Source organism: Bacillus rossius, chromosome 1 (assembly GCF_032445375.1).
Source record: "Bacillus rossius redtenbacheri isolate Brsri chromosome 1, Brsri_v3, whole genome shotgun sequence".
In the NCBI taxonomy this organism is placed as follows: domain Eukaryota; kingdom Metazoa; phylum Arthropoda; class Insecta; order Phasmatodea; family Bacillidae; genus Bacillus; species Bacillus rossius.
Window position 1 is genome coordinate 5,290,041 of NC_086330.1, and position 16,371 is coordinate 5,306,411.

General features: G+C 40.4%; 1 protein-coding gene across 1 annotated transcript in view; it reads right to left on the reverse strand.

Moving 5' to 3' along the window:
- The window catches only part of LOC134531463 (voltage-dependent calcium channel type A subunit alpha-1), a 362,182-nt gene that overhangs the window by 147,863 nt on the left and 197,948 nt on the right, over positions 1–16,371 (reverse strand). The window contains exons 9-11 of the mRNA XM_063367179.1: positions 14,595–14,710; positions 11,626–11,685; positions 10,040–10,141 (exon numbers count right to left, since the gene is read on the reverse strand). Of these exons, the coding sequence (XP_063223249.1) occupies positions 10,040–10,141; positions 11,626–11,685; positions 14,595–14,710 (278 nt within the window). The remainder of the gene's footprint in view (positions 1–10,039; positions 10,142–11,625; positions 11,686–14,594; positions 14,711–16,371) is intronic.

The following is a 16,371-nucleotide window of genomic DNA, read 5'->3' on the forward strand; positions in this document are numbered from 1 at the left end:
TTATGCACAATCTCGCTGACAACCTTACACAGTAAGCTCTACATGAGTGGTAGTAAATTAAGCGTACGCTGTAAACTGTAACGTTCTAAACATAAGAGCTATGCTATGGAGATGGAATTGACAAAGCTACACACTAGCCCTAGAAGCTTATCTACAGCCTAGCTATGTCATGTCCGTTTCCAAACTGAACTAGAATGGAGACTATGCAGCAAAACAAAACTATTTTCACTACCAACACAATAGAGACAACAATGAACCATTTCAAATAACCAGCAAAGTAGGTCGCCTGCCTCAGTAACTCCACGCGACCAGTCCTGGGTTTGCGGGTTGGCGACACGGAAATAAGGGACAAAGTTAAAAAAAGGTCTGAAAAAATGCACACTTGATCAGAAACAGCTAAAAACTAATTTTACTGAGTTATATATGATTTCTTGCACCACTCTTGTAACTCACCAAAGATGAACGACAAATTAAATGAAGCCGACACATTAATTTTTTTTTTCATTTGAATCAAAAACATAAATAAATGGTTATGTCGATTTATCTAGCTACTGCTATGACTAAAGAAAATACTTGCAAGATAAACCATGACCAGTAAAAAATGGTAAAATTTGGCATATCTGCTATGTATGTTTTGATAAGTGTGGTAAAAGCACACCTACTTGTGGAGTAAGGAAAAGTACTGGAAGGTAGAAAACTGCAAGGTGTAACAGTGAGACCTTTGTTCTGCCTAATATAGTTGACTTGGGATAAAACTCAAGTAGCTATAACATGAATGATTTTCCCTAAAAATCCTGACAGCTTTGCGAACCTGCAGAAGTTAAACTTATGTATTACTTGACAAAAAATACAACAAAATTTACAGAACTGATAGTCTCTCAGATGGAAAAGAACATAACCATAAGTTGAGTATTTTCAGCTTGAAGTGCAAAAACACACACACATAAAAAATTTATTCTCGATACATAACAAAAATGGTAACATTAATTAGGTAATATAGATATGTTGCACTATTGGCCTCTCTATGCTTGTTGCAAGATGTTTAGTTCACAGCCAACTAGGCTCAATGTGCTTATTCATATTATGTACCATAATTATTACTGCCATAAGCCAAATGACTTATAGGTCAGGGTCCTATATATTTCATGATTCAGGATGTTAGCAATTGGAGTTTTTAAAGCATGTTTATTCACCAAACATGAAGTCTTTTTCTCTTATTTAAATTGGTTTTCAGCTAAATATGAGTTAAAATGCAAGAATTAATTCTAAAATATATTAAATTGACCATTATTTTAAAATGAGTTCCACACATCCTACACATCCTCTGAACAGGACTTTCCCTTTACTAACAAAAATTTTACTTCCTATGTGACCAAAACTCATTATTGTGAAAATTATAAATACCACCACATTGTGTGATATAATTTAGTAAAGAGGGTAGGCATTTTAAAGTTATATAGACTGACCTAAATGCAGGATGGCTTTAGATACAAAACGGTATTGAATCCAAGACTAGCCCTAATATAACATGACTCTAAAATAATTTAAAGTGACTAATATTACTGTTAGAAATATATAACTTATAAAATGTGAGACCATTTGAACATAAGATGGTTTACTTATAAGAAACAAATATAACTTAAGAAGACATTAAATGCAAGGCCACTCATAATATGTACAGGCTGGAATATAAAAACACATGTTAAATTCACAGGAAAAATAAATTTTAAGGTAGAAATGTTTATGGGTTAAAAACTGTTGTTAGTTGAAATAATAATAAAAATATATATTTCAATACTGTAATTTTTTTTAATGTGTGTACTAAAAGTAACAGCAACAGAAATATATTCAATACAGATGAAAGAGAAGCATGGAAAAATTTGGTAGACTATCTGTTTAAAAGACACAGGCTATTAAAACTTTAATTCATGCATTTGTTACTGACATACAATGTACTATAATTCAAACCGATATAACTTTTTGGTGCACACCTAAACAATGTTTTATCTACTTAGAAAGAACATTTATTTATTTTTTATTTAATGATTCAATTCAACGACTTTAAGTCTAATTAATAGGATAAAATATGCATTAATTAAAAACAAAACAGATTCTCACTAACTACTAGTCAAGCAAAAGTAAAGACATCCAAATTTTTTTCAGCTGGTCCAAATAAGATGACCTTCACTTGTTTGCAACTGAATTATTGCGGTACGTATATAAGACTACACTACATTAAAATAAATACATACAGTACTTTTGTTTTGCTTGTGCGACTGAAGATGTTGTTTGAGACAGCCTGCAGGACAAGAGTGAAACATAAACACTCAGCGCCCGAGTGGCGGAAAGTGGCACAAACCAGGTCAAAACACGTGGCAACCGCCAACGAACAACCACCCTGCCACACCCTGCCACACCCTGTTGCAGGTGCCGTAAACTAGTGCCGCAAAGTGTGGTGGAGCTACGAGGCAGTGAGCAGGTTTACGACCACACTCGGGGGGGAAAAAGCAAAAAAGTCACGTTACGAACTGCGCACGTGAGGAACAGCTTTCGAAACGTAACGAAAAAATGGACAGAAAATGCGTGCATCAGAGAAAAGTTGAAACGTTACTGCATAACCAAAACTCCATTTAGTGAAGATTGTTTCTCTATTTCTGTTAGCGAAAAAGTACATAAACAGACAACAGCACTCTTGTATAGATGTTATAATCATATACCAACATGTTAAAGATAACTAAAGCACAGTCGAAATTAATTTGTTTCATTAATATACTGAAAAAAGTACCTTTTTTTTGGATGCTAATTGATTTCCAAAATAACCAATGCAAGGTAGTATTTTTATTTTAAAGTGAGGGGATGACACCTGTATTTTCAAGCAAATGACCGCAGATGAATGCCAACAGGGAGTGTTCCAGTCGCACAGTTGTTCGGGGCGTCTCGGCGACGGAGGTTACTCTCTTTGAACTGGTTCATGTGTTTGTCTTGCGACGCCAGGCGGGCGGGCCGCCTGGTAGGTGCGGGCACCTCTAGCAGCTAGGCCGGGCGAGTTCAAGCTGTCTGGGAGGCGGGAGTGGAGGGGGAGGGGTCCAGGACAGAGCACTGCTCGCTCTGGGGCGACCGCGACGCAACACACCGCCCGAGCCTGCCGCAACTCACTTCTTTCAAGCTAACAGCTGCAAATTTCGCAAATGCATATCTTGGTAGGAAAAAAATTTAACCAACACTTCGTTGCACTGAAGAACTACGAAATGTGCTAATTTAGTATAACAATTACCAATTTAAAAGTCCTCCAAAATACTAAAGCTAACTTATGCTTTGCTTGAATAGTGACATCCAGGACATATGGTTGTCCCTATTACTTATATTGTTCACATTTATGAGAAAAATTGATAAGTTTCGCAAATGGAAAATTTTTTATTTTTCTAAGCCATAAAAAAGGTTTTTGGACCCGTACATTAAATCAAAACAATCCTACAGTTTTAATGAAAATTAAATCAAAATCTTTGTTTTAAGTAACTTATATTCGTAACCAATTCAATTACAGAACTTAAGAAATAATTTAGTAGTGTTACTTCTAACTCAACGTAGAGTCTGTAAGGAAATTCAGAACAGTAGTAATTGTTAATCTGTTGTTAATAATGATACGAGAACTGTATGCTGTTTGTATATAATTATTCGTTCAAGTGGGTTATGATTTTTTCTAACCAGTAAACAGATAAAATATGGTTACAAAAATTACTTCCCGAAGTTCACCGAAACACTTAAGCAAAGGCCTTGTACTGTCTGTTATGATTGCCATGTCTCACGCAAAGCTGTTATCGGTTTGAATTGCGCGACACGTGGCTGCGCCGCGCAAAACGACCCGGGCAGACGCAAAGAGGGAGTTTTCGCGGTCGCCCCATGGACGCACATGCAACACATGTGAGTCAAAACGCATTTCAACAGCAAGACGCACGCACACGACTATACCGCACGCACCGCCACACACACACACGCACACACCTGGATTGGGGTCTGTCACGGCAGAGAAGCTCAGCCTCAAGAAAAAGAACGCCAGGCTCTTTCCTTACGGCAGCAAACCACAGACTTCCTCCGTATCAACCAGTATCTCGTTCTTTGCAGAATTTTTGTAAAAAATTTTTAGATCACCAAAACTGAACTACAAGACTCTGTGTGACCACTTGATATCTATCATAAGAAAAAAATTTTCAATATGAATAAATGGGGATCCGGTTGAGAATCTAACCCAGTATTTTTTTTTTTTTCCACCAGTCAAACATCCTGACTATTAAAACACACGTTGAATGATAAAGTACAATTTTTACTCTAATCTAAGATGCCATGGATTCCAAGACGCATATCTCTATTCACCCTCAAGTTTCTCCAAAAGGCAAGTTTTTACCTTCAGCAGGTTTTTGTGCTCAGACTGTAACTGGTTGGTATTTCATTCATTCAGTTGATTTGACCGCAAGTAAGGAGAGGTTGTGCTTTGACACACAGAGCTCAGTGTCATACTGAACTAAACACGAGTCTCGCATAAATTATGCAACTGTGATTATCAGCATTTTATCCTAATGTGACAGTTGAATAGCTGCCCTTGTTTCTGTGCCACATCCTGAATTACCTCTGTGCTAAACAACCTGCTCTATTCATACTTACTTAAATGTTGATTAATTTGCGTGAAAATGTAGGAAGTCATTAATATGGCTGGCCTCTCCCATTCTCAAATCTTAAAAACCCAATACTATATTTATGCATCATAAAATCAAACAAATTCAGCAATTGTAAGATGTCATGAACAGGGATGATTCCTAAAAAATTATATCTGTTCCAGTCGATGTCATTAAAATATAAATCTTGTACAATAAAACCACACAAAATATTATTTCCGTGCGCGTTTTAGTTTCAAAGAGTAATACTTGTTTTGAAACTAACGTGGCTTTGCGTTTACTGGATTCATTTACTTAAAAATCACATATTTTACTCAGCATGAAGTTGTAGGCCTGAATGTATTCTACGTACTCAAGCACATCAAAAACCAACATGATCATAATGGGTTGTAGAAACATAGTGTTTGACATTTAAATATTATTTACGGCTTCTATTACAAATAGTTTTTCAAGAAAATGGTTTAAAAGTCGGTATTACGTAGAAGTGTTCAATACTAAAAGTTCGAGTTGAATGAAACATGGATCTGACGCAAAAAGGATGGAGAATAGGTTGCGGACAGACTAGCAGCCGACAATATATTTTAAATTTCCCGCCAAGTACTATAAAAAAATAAACATGGCAGACTAAATACGTTTTTAAAACTTCCACAACACGAAACAAAATTTTTATAAGCATATATACACATCTTAAATTATTATTTCCAACTGGCCTCATGGCTGTGTGGTTAGCATTGCTGACTACCAATCCAAGGGTTGACGGATCGAATCTCTGCCGCCGCGATACCTCCCATTATTGTACTTTTAAAAATAAATGCGGCGTGCGACACTAGCGCTCCCTAGCTTCTTAAATTAGAACCAAGATTCCGTCGCCCGAGCAGACCACGCTCGACGTGACGTCAACAACCACCTGAGGATTCCCTCCACGTGGCTTTTGGCCACGCCCCACCTGGCCACGTGGTGCCACGTGGTGCCACGCCCACCTGCTGCCACGCCCACCCAGACACGTGGTCACACACCAACCTGTTTGATTGTTTACTGTGCCCCAGAACCGGTGACCTCCCCCTACTACAGGTTGCGGACAATGCGGAGAACTCGTCATGCCATCTAAGAGATTCCCCTTGATAATTTTCCCTGAGAGATGGGGGTGGTGGTGGTGGTGGAAGGGTCACTGCCTTGGGAGCCCTCGTACTTGCTCTTGGAATCCAGACAATTCAGCAAATGCTCACAAGAACTAAGCGCATCAAAATCTAAAATGCACAACAAATAAAAACGTTTCCAGGGCACCTCTGATTCCAGACACATTTTATTAAGCCCTGAATAAATTTATCCCTTTGGACAGCAAGTGTGATATATTAATTGTTCACAGAACCTTAACAGAAGAGATTTAAATTTACTTAGCAAATTGTAAAAATCACAATTGAAAATGATGGGTCATTACTATTGCACTTGCTGGGTGATTAAAAGCCACGACGTCAAAATAGAAAATATTGATTATAAAATTACTATTATTAGAAACTTGATTTATCTCAGTAAAATTCGGAATGCTGTATTTCTGACAGTCATGTAGTCACTGCAATGTTAATGTAACGCAGATGCTCGAAGTGACACAGTCTGAACCTTTTAATGGGAATGATTTTACTGTAACTATTAAAAAACAGTTTTTTGTGAATCGGATACTTGAGTCGAGACCTAACACGAACACGAACTTCTGTGATAGGCTGCCGCTAAGGACACAGTCCGACAGAAGGGATTTGTCTATGATCGCAAACAATGCCATCATTACGATACCAACAGGAACCACTAATGAACGCTGAGCCACCAACTGAACTACAAATGGACAAACGGACCAGTCAAGTGTGTAAAAGTTTCCTAGTTACATAACTGCCTACACACATGTTCAGCTGCGTGCTGGTTGTTCCGTACCTTTCAGTTTTTTCTTAGGCACTGAAAAAAAGAATTAGGATTCATGAATGTGGTGCAACCACACAGTGGCAGGTGGCTGAGTGAAACACAATGGCCAAGACAACACTTTAGCTCTGTGATCGCCTCGAGGGTAAAGAAATTACATGTAAATAAATGAGTGCAAAATTTTAAAGAGTTGATGAAAAATAACATTTAAGTACACCAAAATCTGATAAGATGAGACACAAAGAAATAACACACTCACTAATTCTTGCTATCTACTTGTGTTTATATTGATTCACATGAATCATTACACATTTCACATTTCAAGTTCAAATTATGGAAAAAGTTACAGATACTGTATGTTTTGGAACTATTTAAAATAAATAAAAAAAACTAATATGTGCAAGATTTATGACATGAAGTATCATAACAATAACAAAAATATCAACATTCTGTAACACAAATTATTTTTTTAAATCTCAAGGTTAAAATATTGTAAAAACATTTATGATAGTGACCACTAAGAACAGACATAAAACAATCTTTCAAAATTCAATAATGTGAAATGACATGGGATGAACAATAGGCCTAAGTGGTTGAAGTAGGAATGTTTGAAATAAATGGTGTAATCATTTGACATGACAAAACCATCAAAGATTATAAAAATATAATCTGAAGGTAGGTACTAATGATTATCTTCTACAAGGCACAAAATAGAGTCATTAATAATTTATGGTTGTGTCTATGTCAATGTCGCCTCCAGTGCTCCCTCCGGTTGCTTAGGCCGTTGTTGCCACTGCCGTTCCTCCGGGGCTGTGCCCATACTCCCCCCCTCTCTCGCGGGCGCAGTGTTACCAACGTGTGAAGTGCAGCGGAAAGAACGGCCCCGCGGCCGATTCAGCGATAGCCGCCAGCGCGACAATCACGTCACACCGTCGTGTGTGCATCCGCTGTGTATCAGTCACCCGGCTGTAAATATATTTGTTCATTTAGTTAAGTCATTTGTTATTCACCGTGCGCTTTCATTAAGGGGGTGCCCTCCATTTCGGGTCATTATTTTATTGGTGTGCCCTTCTGCCTGTAAGAAACGGATGACTCCACGCATCTCGCATTTTGCCGTACAGTTTATCGTTGCAGCCATGTTGACATTCCCATAACCAAGCTTCAACTGAGGTGTGAGTTGGCCGCTCCACATGGTTGGTGGAAGGGGGTAAACACTACGAGACGTGTCGATTCGTGTACGAGTGATTAGGGTATTGATTAATGGGCATGCCATGGAGAAATGAAACTGTAATCACACTGCAGGGCACTGTTAAAACGTGGCTGAATAGGCAGGAGGCATCATTTTATGCAGAGGGTATTGGAAAGCTGGTGCATCGGTACGACAAATGCCTCAATCTGCACGGTGATTATGTGGAAAAATAGAGTAAAGATGTATGTTTCTTTTGACATTAAAATAATTTCCCAATTCATACCCGTTTTTATATTACAGCCGATCGGAGGTTGAAAAAAAAATAACCCTCGTATTTATATTAATCACTGATCAACTTTTAGACTTTTTCAATTGTTTAACTTTCACGAAATGAAAAATATATACAGCGCATACTATTTGCATAATTAGCTGCCTAAGTTACATTTTAACGTTTTTGGGTTGTACATATAAGAATAATTTAATATATTGCATGATTGAAACTTTTTAGGTTTAACTGCAATGCCACTGGCTACTTCATGGTATGGTTTGCATTCTATCACAAAAACCCATTTCATGTTTCTTGGCTGTCGAAATCGTAACAAATTTGTGAATTTTGAAATTCCAGGTAAAATTGATTAATATTTTCTGAAAGAAATTTCAAACCATTTCTTCAAGTAGCCAGAGTGGCATTGCAGTTAAACCTAAAAAATTTCAGTTCTGCAATAAATTAATTTCTCCTTATTTGTACAACCCAAAAACGTTAAAAATGTAACTTTGGCAGCTAATTATGCAAAAAAAAAGTATGCGCTGTACGTATTTTTTATTTCGTGAAAGTTAAACAATTGAAAAAGTTTACACGTTTATCTGTAATTACTGTAAATATGAAATCTTGACCTGAAAACGGGAGGCACCCCTCTTAACGCAACTGGCCCGGACCATCTCTTGTTTCTGCGCACTCCGCGTGCCAAAAGCAATACGCGCTGCGCAGTGCCGCGTGGAGCGGGCTCAGTCGTCGCTCTCTCGGTGCAGAGACCGGACACGCTAGTGCACCGCGGAGCCAGCACTTCCTCGACGCCACCTTCCACCTCAGCTGCAATAGTCGTGAGTCTTATAGAGCCGTTTCTTCAGCTCCGCAGCTTGGCCTATCAAGTCGCACTGGGACAAGGGGATCTTGCAGTCGAAGGGCCACATCGCGCGGTTTCCTCCTCTGTCCCTGCCATCCTGCCGCAGGTGTCGGTCGGGCCTTACCCGCACAGGGCTGCCTCCGGGCTAAACGTCTTCATTCGCCATTAATTTCACTTGGGATTTTGCCAGACGGGCATGTAGTGATACTGCGGGATGCGTACCTACAGGGGCCCTTCGACCAAGCACAGTGCGTACTACTGTGTTAGTGTTCATGGTGCACGTGGCATCACGGACTTGTGTGACGTATTTTGTTTGAACAGCTCGTTCTTGGGTCATAATTATTCGAGTGTACATTTGCGTCTTCGTTAAGGACCACATTTCTTGGCCCGTTGTGTTAATCAGTGACGTATGTTTTGGCGTGGTACTCAATTCCGTCATACGTGCCACCATTGGTGAGAAACTAGTACTGTGTGTTGGAACGAGCTACGGCACTCAGACGTGAAGGGCCAGTTCTGCGAACAGCACCGTGTACAGAGTGGTTCGGTGCAGTAAAGCAACGTCATACAAACTGTGTCTACCGTTACTTCTTCCGGCGTTCCGGGTGGCCAATAACTAAGAGTTTCCTGCTGCAATGTCTTTCCACGTGGCCAAGTGGCCCACACCGACCCCCTGAGAAACAGTGCCCTACTAGTTAGCCGGCGCACGGGACTCAAACCCGCAAATCAACCATCACCGGGGAAACAGGCGGAGCACGTCAATGTTTTTTTACTTGTGTAATATGAGCAATAATATGTACAATGATGAGTGACATACGTTCAGAAAAAGTACTTGTAAGTAACGTCATTCACACATTCAAATAAAAAAATTAAAATGATAGAAAACATGCCTGCATGCAACGTTTATGAGTTGTTGAAATACTGTGCTTAGTTATGGTGGTGAAGCTGTGTTTGTCAAATTTGCCAATCAATATTACCACTGCTCAACATTTTGACTGAGTGAGGACAGATTTGCGAGTTAAAAGTAAGAAAAAAATGAAGTGAAATACAAAATTCCAACGGGGCGTCGAGCGGCCCTAGCAGAACACAGGCAGTGTCCCCTGAGGGATGCAGCCCGCATCGCAACAAACAGGAACAACTGAAACACTCACCATCTTCGTCTTCTTCTTCCCCCTCCTCCTCTTCGGTATCCGTGCTTTTACTTTTCCCCAAGTTTTTTAATTTTTTCCGCTTCGCCGCGGCTCTCCTCCTCGCTGAAAACCCAGAATGATCGGCGTGACGCAACACAACACGACACATGCACGGCTGGGGAGACACCCGCCGCGGGCCTAGGGGACAGGGACAGGGTCTCCAGGACCGGGCGAGTCGGGCAACCACCCAGGACCCTGCGCAGTGTTACGACACGCCTGCAGCCTCGTTGCGACGTCAGCGCAGACACCGGGGCAGCGCTTCGGAACGAGGCTGGCCAGCGGGGTCGAGAGGGGGTAGGAACGAGGACTGTCGAGGTCTCAAATACTGCAGCCACGCCCGGTGGGGGTGGCCGTGCCGAGACGGAGCCCGGTGCGCGCCGCCGCTTCCCGCCTCGCCGTGAGGTCTGCCGCGAGCGCGAGACAAGAGAGCGGAGGTAAGAGACTCACAGGTGTGACGAGGCACGTAGATTGACTTAAGTATATCTTACAGATTTAACTCAACGGGTGACGGCTAAGACAATTGCAATAGTTAGTAGTAAATTAAAGTGGAACTTGAAGTTAATGTCGAGACCTTATTTTATAACCCCTTATTCCCTTCAAGTCCCCATTTAGGAAAGAAGGTAATAAGACTTTCATTAGGAGAGAACTCAACATAACAGCTGGCCTTTTCCCTTGCTCAGCTAGTTTTCTGTGTAAAACATGGGCATTAATGAGAAAACAGGAGTATTCAATTGTTATTAGCATGTAATTCAAAGAGCCAATCAATATATTTTACTTTTCAACTGAGTTTTTATGGTTTTTTTACTATAAATTTTTTTTAAAAAAATATTATTTTCTAATGGAATGATGCAACTTCCCCGTAATTCTATCATTAGTATTTATAAAAACCATCTCGAGTATATTTAGAAAGAATATCATTATTTATTAATACAAATTAGCTTAACAATCACTAAAGCTGATGTTCGAGTTTGATTTTAAAAAATATTTAAGTTTAGTCTTCAAATTTTTTGGGGGAAGGCTATTCCATATCTTCCAGGCCCCCCCATAAGGGCCCCTTTCCAAAATATTTGGGGCCCCGTAAAAGTAAATGGCTGAGGGCCCCGCAAAATCTAAGGCCAACACTGTTTCCTGGCACAAGCGAGGGAGACCTAAGGACATATGCTCCCTCCCCCCTGCATGTACCACTGATCACAACACACCTGATAACCCTCAGGTGCTGGCTCTTGGTAATGAAAGTACTTTCAACTTGATTGATACTAAATGTCAAATATCTTGAAAGGATACAAAAATACATTCCTTAGAGTGAAAAAATCCTTTAAAAAGTGCTTGTTTATAACCAAGAACCAAAGTATGTATACTTAATTACAGAAGAATCAACAGAAACCGCCCCCCCTCCCCCCAACACACTCAAAATAGAACTAATAACACACATATATGGTATAACTTATTTTGGTTGGAGGGTGGGACAGATTTGTAAGCATTGTATTCAATAAAGCTTAACATACAATCCTTCAGGAAACATGAAAGTTATGGAGAAACTATCATACCTTCTATTATGTGCATTTTCTCTTCCTCTGTTGTTCTTTCTTCTGCAAGGATAACCTCCTCTGAAAAAAAAATATCAGCAATACAGTTACCATTTTTTTACTGCAGTGGGAATTATTTTATTTTATTTATTTTTACAGACACTCTTTAGAATGACAGATTCTATGGTATGACTGTACATTGCAGATTTCTGGCCTCTCCTTCTGTAAGTTTGTTTGTTACAATCACAGCAAAGCAGCTGATTATATAATTCAAAGTCATGGTGCCCTAGTTTAATTGTGTATACGTATTTAATTTGGAAAGATTTTAAATTTGCTCGTGGAGATCTTCCAGCAATTTATTTCTAAAACGCCATTGAATTAATTTTTTTTCATGTTTTGGTTTTTGTGACCGTAATGAGATTTTACTTAAAAATAGCTTGCTTTTGATTATTTTATATGGGTATTATATTAACATGGTGAAGATCCATGTTAGTATTGGTTGGTTGTTGTTTCTGACACAGTTGGACGGTTTACCAGTCTCAGAAAGAAAGAAAGTAAAGGAGCGCGACAATCAGGTATAGTTACTCTCTCAATATCATTAACGGAAAAATCCCTCACATAGGAGCGTGGTTCCAAAGCTAGGATATTATGTCGAGTCCCATAAACGCAGCACGATATTATCAACAGCCAATCAGGATGCATTATGTCCTGGCTTGATGTGTTGCTCCAGAACTTTAAGAAAAAAAAAACGATGTATCTGTTATCCTTACGGAGCTGTCCTCGAAGCTGAAGGGCCTGATGTATTTCCTTGTAAGGCAATGTTTGTTTTGATTGGTCCAAGGGGCTGCCTCACTCTGGTCCACCTTGGACAAGGAAGGAAGCTGGTTGTCCAACTAGTCTGTCACTAGACGTCCTGACCGGTCAAATCGCTAAAAAAACAATGAAGAATTGATGGAGGAATAATTTAATGCTCATTGGTCCAGGTCGGCCACAAATAAACCTCTTTCGGAAATCAATGTCATTTATAATTTTATTGACCACGAGTGTTATCACTGACCCATGGTGACCGCGAAATTTAGTGTGGCTATCACCAAGTGACCTTGCACCCCTGGTTTGTACCCGCTACAAGTGTAGTTGGGGAATTTTACGGGACGTCTCTTCATTCGTCGTCAGAAAAAAAGGTCAGACAGTAACTTCTCATGAAATGAAATAAGTGTGAGCACATGTGCTGCAACTGTTTTGAAATTTATGAGGGAACGTGTTTCATCCCGTGTTGGAAACAAGAATAAAAATTTCAAAGGACAATACTACAATTTTATATACTTTTAAAACAACTCGAGCCAAAACCCATAGCAGAATTCCAGTACAGTATTTTAAACACGTATCAACAGCATAATACCTTCGAGTGTGTTAGGAATTGTCACCATTCCAAATTGTCTAGCCGGGCCAATTTGGAGTGTAATAATGATGAGTATTCGTAAATATATACATGCATCCAGCATATAATGTCAGACTCACACCAATACACTACAAAAGCATAAAAAAAAATTTAATACTGTAATAAATATTATCCTTTGTTATGATACTAACCCAGTGATTTATGTTTCGATAACAAATTGCTGTAGGAACTGTGAGCTACAGGGAAGACAAGATACAATGAAGCATGGATGAAATGCTGTACTGCAGACTCAGTACGTAGGCACCAACAGTTAAGTAGCAAGCCGTCTAGCTGTTACTACAGTCGCTGCAGATGTGACTGCTGGAACTGGTACGTGTGGTTAGTCTTTCTTGAGCCCTCTTGCCAGCTTATCAATTTATCTTTCATACGGTGGCAACTGGTGAAGTGTTGCGAGCCGCACTGAGCTTGCACGGCACTGTACACTCCCTCAACACGCACCAGGAACCACCACAGTGTCAGCAGATACTGAACTCACAAAGACCAATCAAGAGCCGGTGGCGAGAGAACAGCTTCACGCATGGCACAAACGAATGAATAAATGAACAAAGGAATGAATTAAGGCTTAAAGCCTTGTCCAGACTAGAGCCGTTAGGTACGATGAGGGGTGAAGAGATGAGAATGGAATAAATGGGTGAAAGGGACCAGGGTACCTCGAGAAAACCCACCAGCTAGTGGCAATGTCCGCTAGATTCCCCACTTGCGAACAATAGGAGACTGAATCCAGATAACCTTGGCGAGAGGCCTGTGATCTCACCGCTCCATTCACTCGGCTCCCAGGGCTTGGATGTGGTCCAATGCACAACCACCACTTTCATCCGGGACGTTCTGGGTGATGGCCATGCCTAATTAATGATTTTGCTGGATTATCAAACGTCATCATAGTTTGAAATGAATTCCAAGTGTGAAAAAGAGAAATGTTAGTACTCAAATGAAATCAGTCTGCTCGAAAAAAGCCATACCACCTTGAAATGAAAAAAGGAGGCAATTTCTCCGGAGATGTAACAGTTTAAAATTAACTGTGATCTGCTCGCTGCATATTTGAGCGATACAGAAGAGATGAAGAAATGGCATTTTCACAAGTAACATGATTCGGCTTCACTAGAGTGTGTAAAGATATTCAGCAAAAAAAATAAACAGGGGGTTGTCCGTAAAGTCGGTTTACGGACGATAATTTCACGTGATAACGTCATAAGAAAACATTGATGAAAAATTGCATGCTTTTTAATTTTCAAATATTATTTACAGTTTTTGCGAAAATTTAATTTAAATAATATGTTTAAATATAAAACGAACAATTAGTTAAAAAGCCCCGCCTTAACCTGTTTGATATTATAGAAGATTTCCTCGCACGGTGGTTGGCAGGTTCTTGCACGATCGGCTCGGGCGGAACGTGACAATTTTTTTCGTGCGTGCAGCTGGTGTTCATCGACTTATAAGACGTTATCACGTCAGAGAAGAAACTGGAGGGTACGGCCCGTCCAGACGGACGGCAGAGGGAGCCCGGGACAGTCGGGAGGGCGCGGCCACTCACCCGCCTTGCAGATCCACTCCACGTAGCCGTTGAGCTCGCGCTCCAGCTGCTGCTGCCTCCGCAGCTTCAGGAACGTCTGCCGGTTCTCCACCTTCTCTCTCTCTTTCGCAAACTCTCTGGCGAGGGGACACAGAGCCGGGGTCAAGCCACTACCGCGCTACACCGCTACAAGCCTGTGCAAGGGCGCCCTCCCCTCTCCCCCTGGTCAGGGGATCTTTCCCTTCAAGTAAAAGTCAGTACTGCGTAGAAGTGTTCAATGCCGAAATATTTTTGAAGTGAAACTTCTTTGGGCGCGATGGTAGTAAAAGTTCAAGGCCGAAGTTTAATGAAACATTTTTTTGGGAAACGTGGTTCTGATGCTAAAAGGACGGAGAACAGGTTGCGGACGGCGCGGAGAACTGGTTCCCTCGAGCGGGCTCCACGTGGCTTAGTGCGGCTCAGGTGGAACCCCGCCGTGCTGCAGGGATAGGCGGGTCGCATCTGCGTCTGACGCCAACTGACTCGCTGGCGTCCAGTAAGGTATCAGGGCAGAGGGCAACACAACGGGGTTGGAGCTTATTTTGAAGTGAGTAATAATTTTGTTGATACATTTTTATTTAAAAAAAATATTTCTTGTTTCTCTCTTTCTCTCTCTCTCTGCCATTCACCCCTTACGATATACTTACAAGTCGAGGTGTGAATTGCCAAAGAAGTTTCACTTCCATCACGTGTACCGAGTCACATGCGCTCTTTTTTTTTTTACGTAGCATTTTTTTACACGTTTACTTAAAAGTGACCATTCGTCTTCCAAAATGTTAAAAAATACACCAAACCCCCCTCCCCCCCCAGGTTTAGGCCCCCCCCCCTTATAAACTATCACGAGGGCGCCCTTGCCACTGTACACTACACACACACACACACACACACTAGCGGACAGAGGTGGCCACCGGCCGGGTGCACCAACTCTACAAGCACGGAGGCACTGACGGAAGCACTGGCTCTTCGAGTCTGCACGCCTGGGCCAAGCTGCCAGACAAGCAGTCGCAGCTCTATGAGACTCGAGCGGTGACCCTGTGCCATTGGCAATGGAGGCGACTGCCTCTACCCAACAACCTCATAAACAGCCCTTCTAACCAAAAAAATACATCCATTTAAGGCTGACCTTGCCCTTTGAAGTCAGTTAATTTTAATCGTAAAAATGTATTTATTTTACATTTTTAGTGCTACTCTAGGTGTGTTTATTTCAAACTTTAATACCCTAAAATCAGATAAATCCATAGTTAGAATATTGCCTTTTCAAGACTTTGAAAATGCAATAAAATAGTTTTTTTTTTTTTTTTTTTTTAATTTTTGGATTCTACCCCTAACTGGGAGGTATTCCGTATCACCTAAAATCTCTTGTTATAGGTAGCCCTCTCCACAGTTCTAAGCTAGGTATGCAAATGTAACTTTAAGGTCGAATATCAAAGAAACAGGCCGCCCGCTCCTCCCTATGTTTCTTACAATACTGGTTACCAAATATTTGATAGCCAAAACTACAGTGGAAATACCCGTGTTTTTAGCCTTTATCGCTACGAAAAAATACATATTGAAAAAAGCTAAATCTTAACACTAAAGTTGTCTAGACATCTTTATTAAATCTAGGATTGTTTATAAATGAAATCATAACACAAAACTTGTCTAAACATCTTTCATAAATCTAGGACGGTTTATAAATTAAGTCTTAACATCAAACTTGTCTAGACATCTTTAATAAATGTAGGACGGTTTATAAATGACCTGTTAACTCTTGAATCTG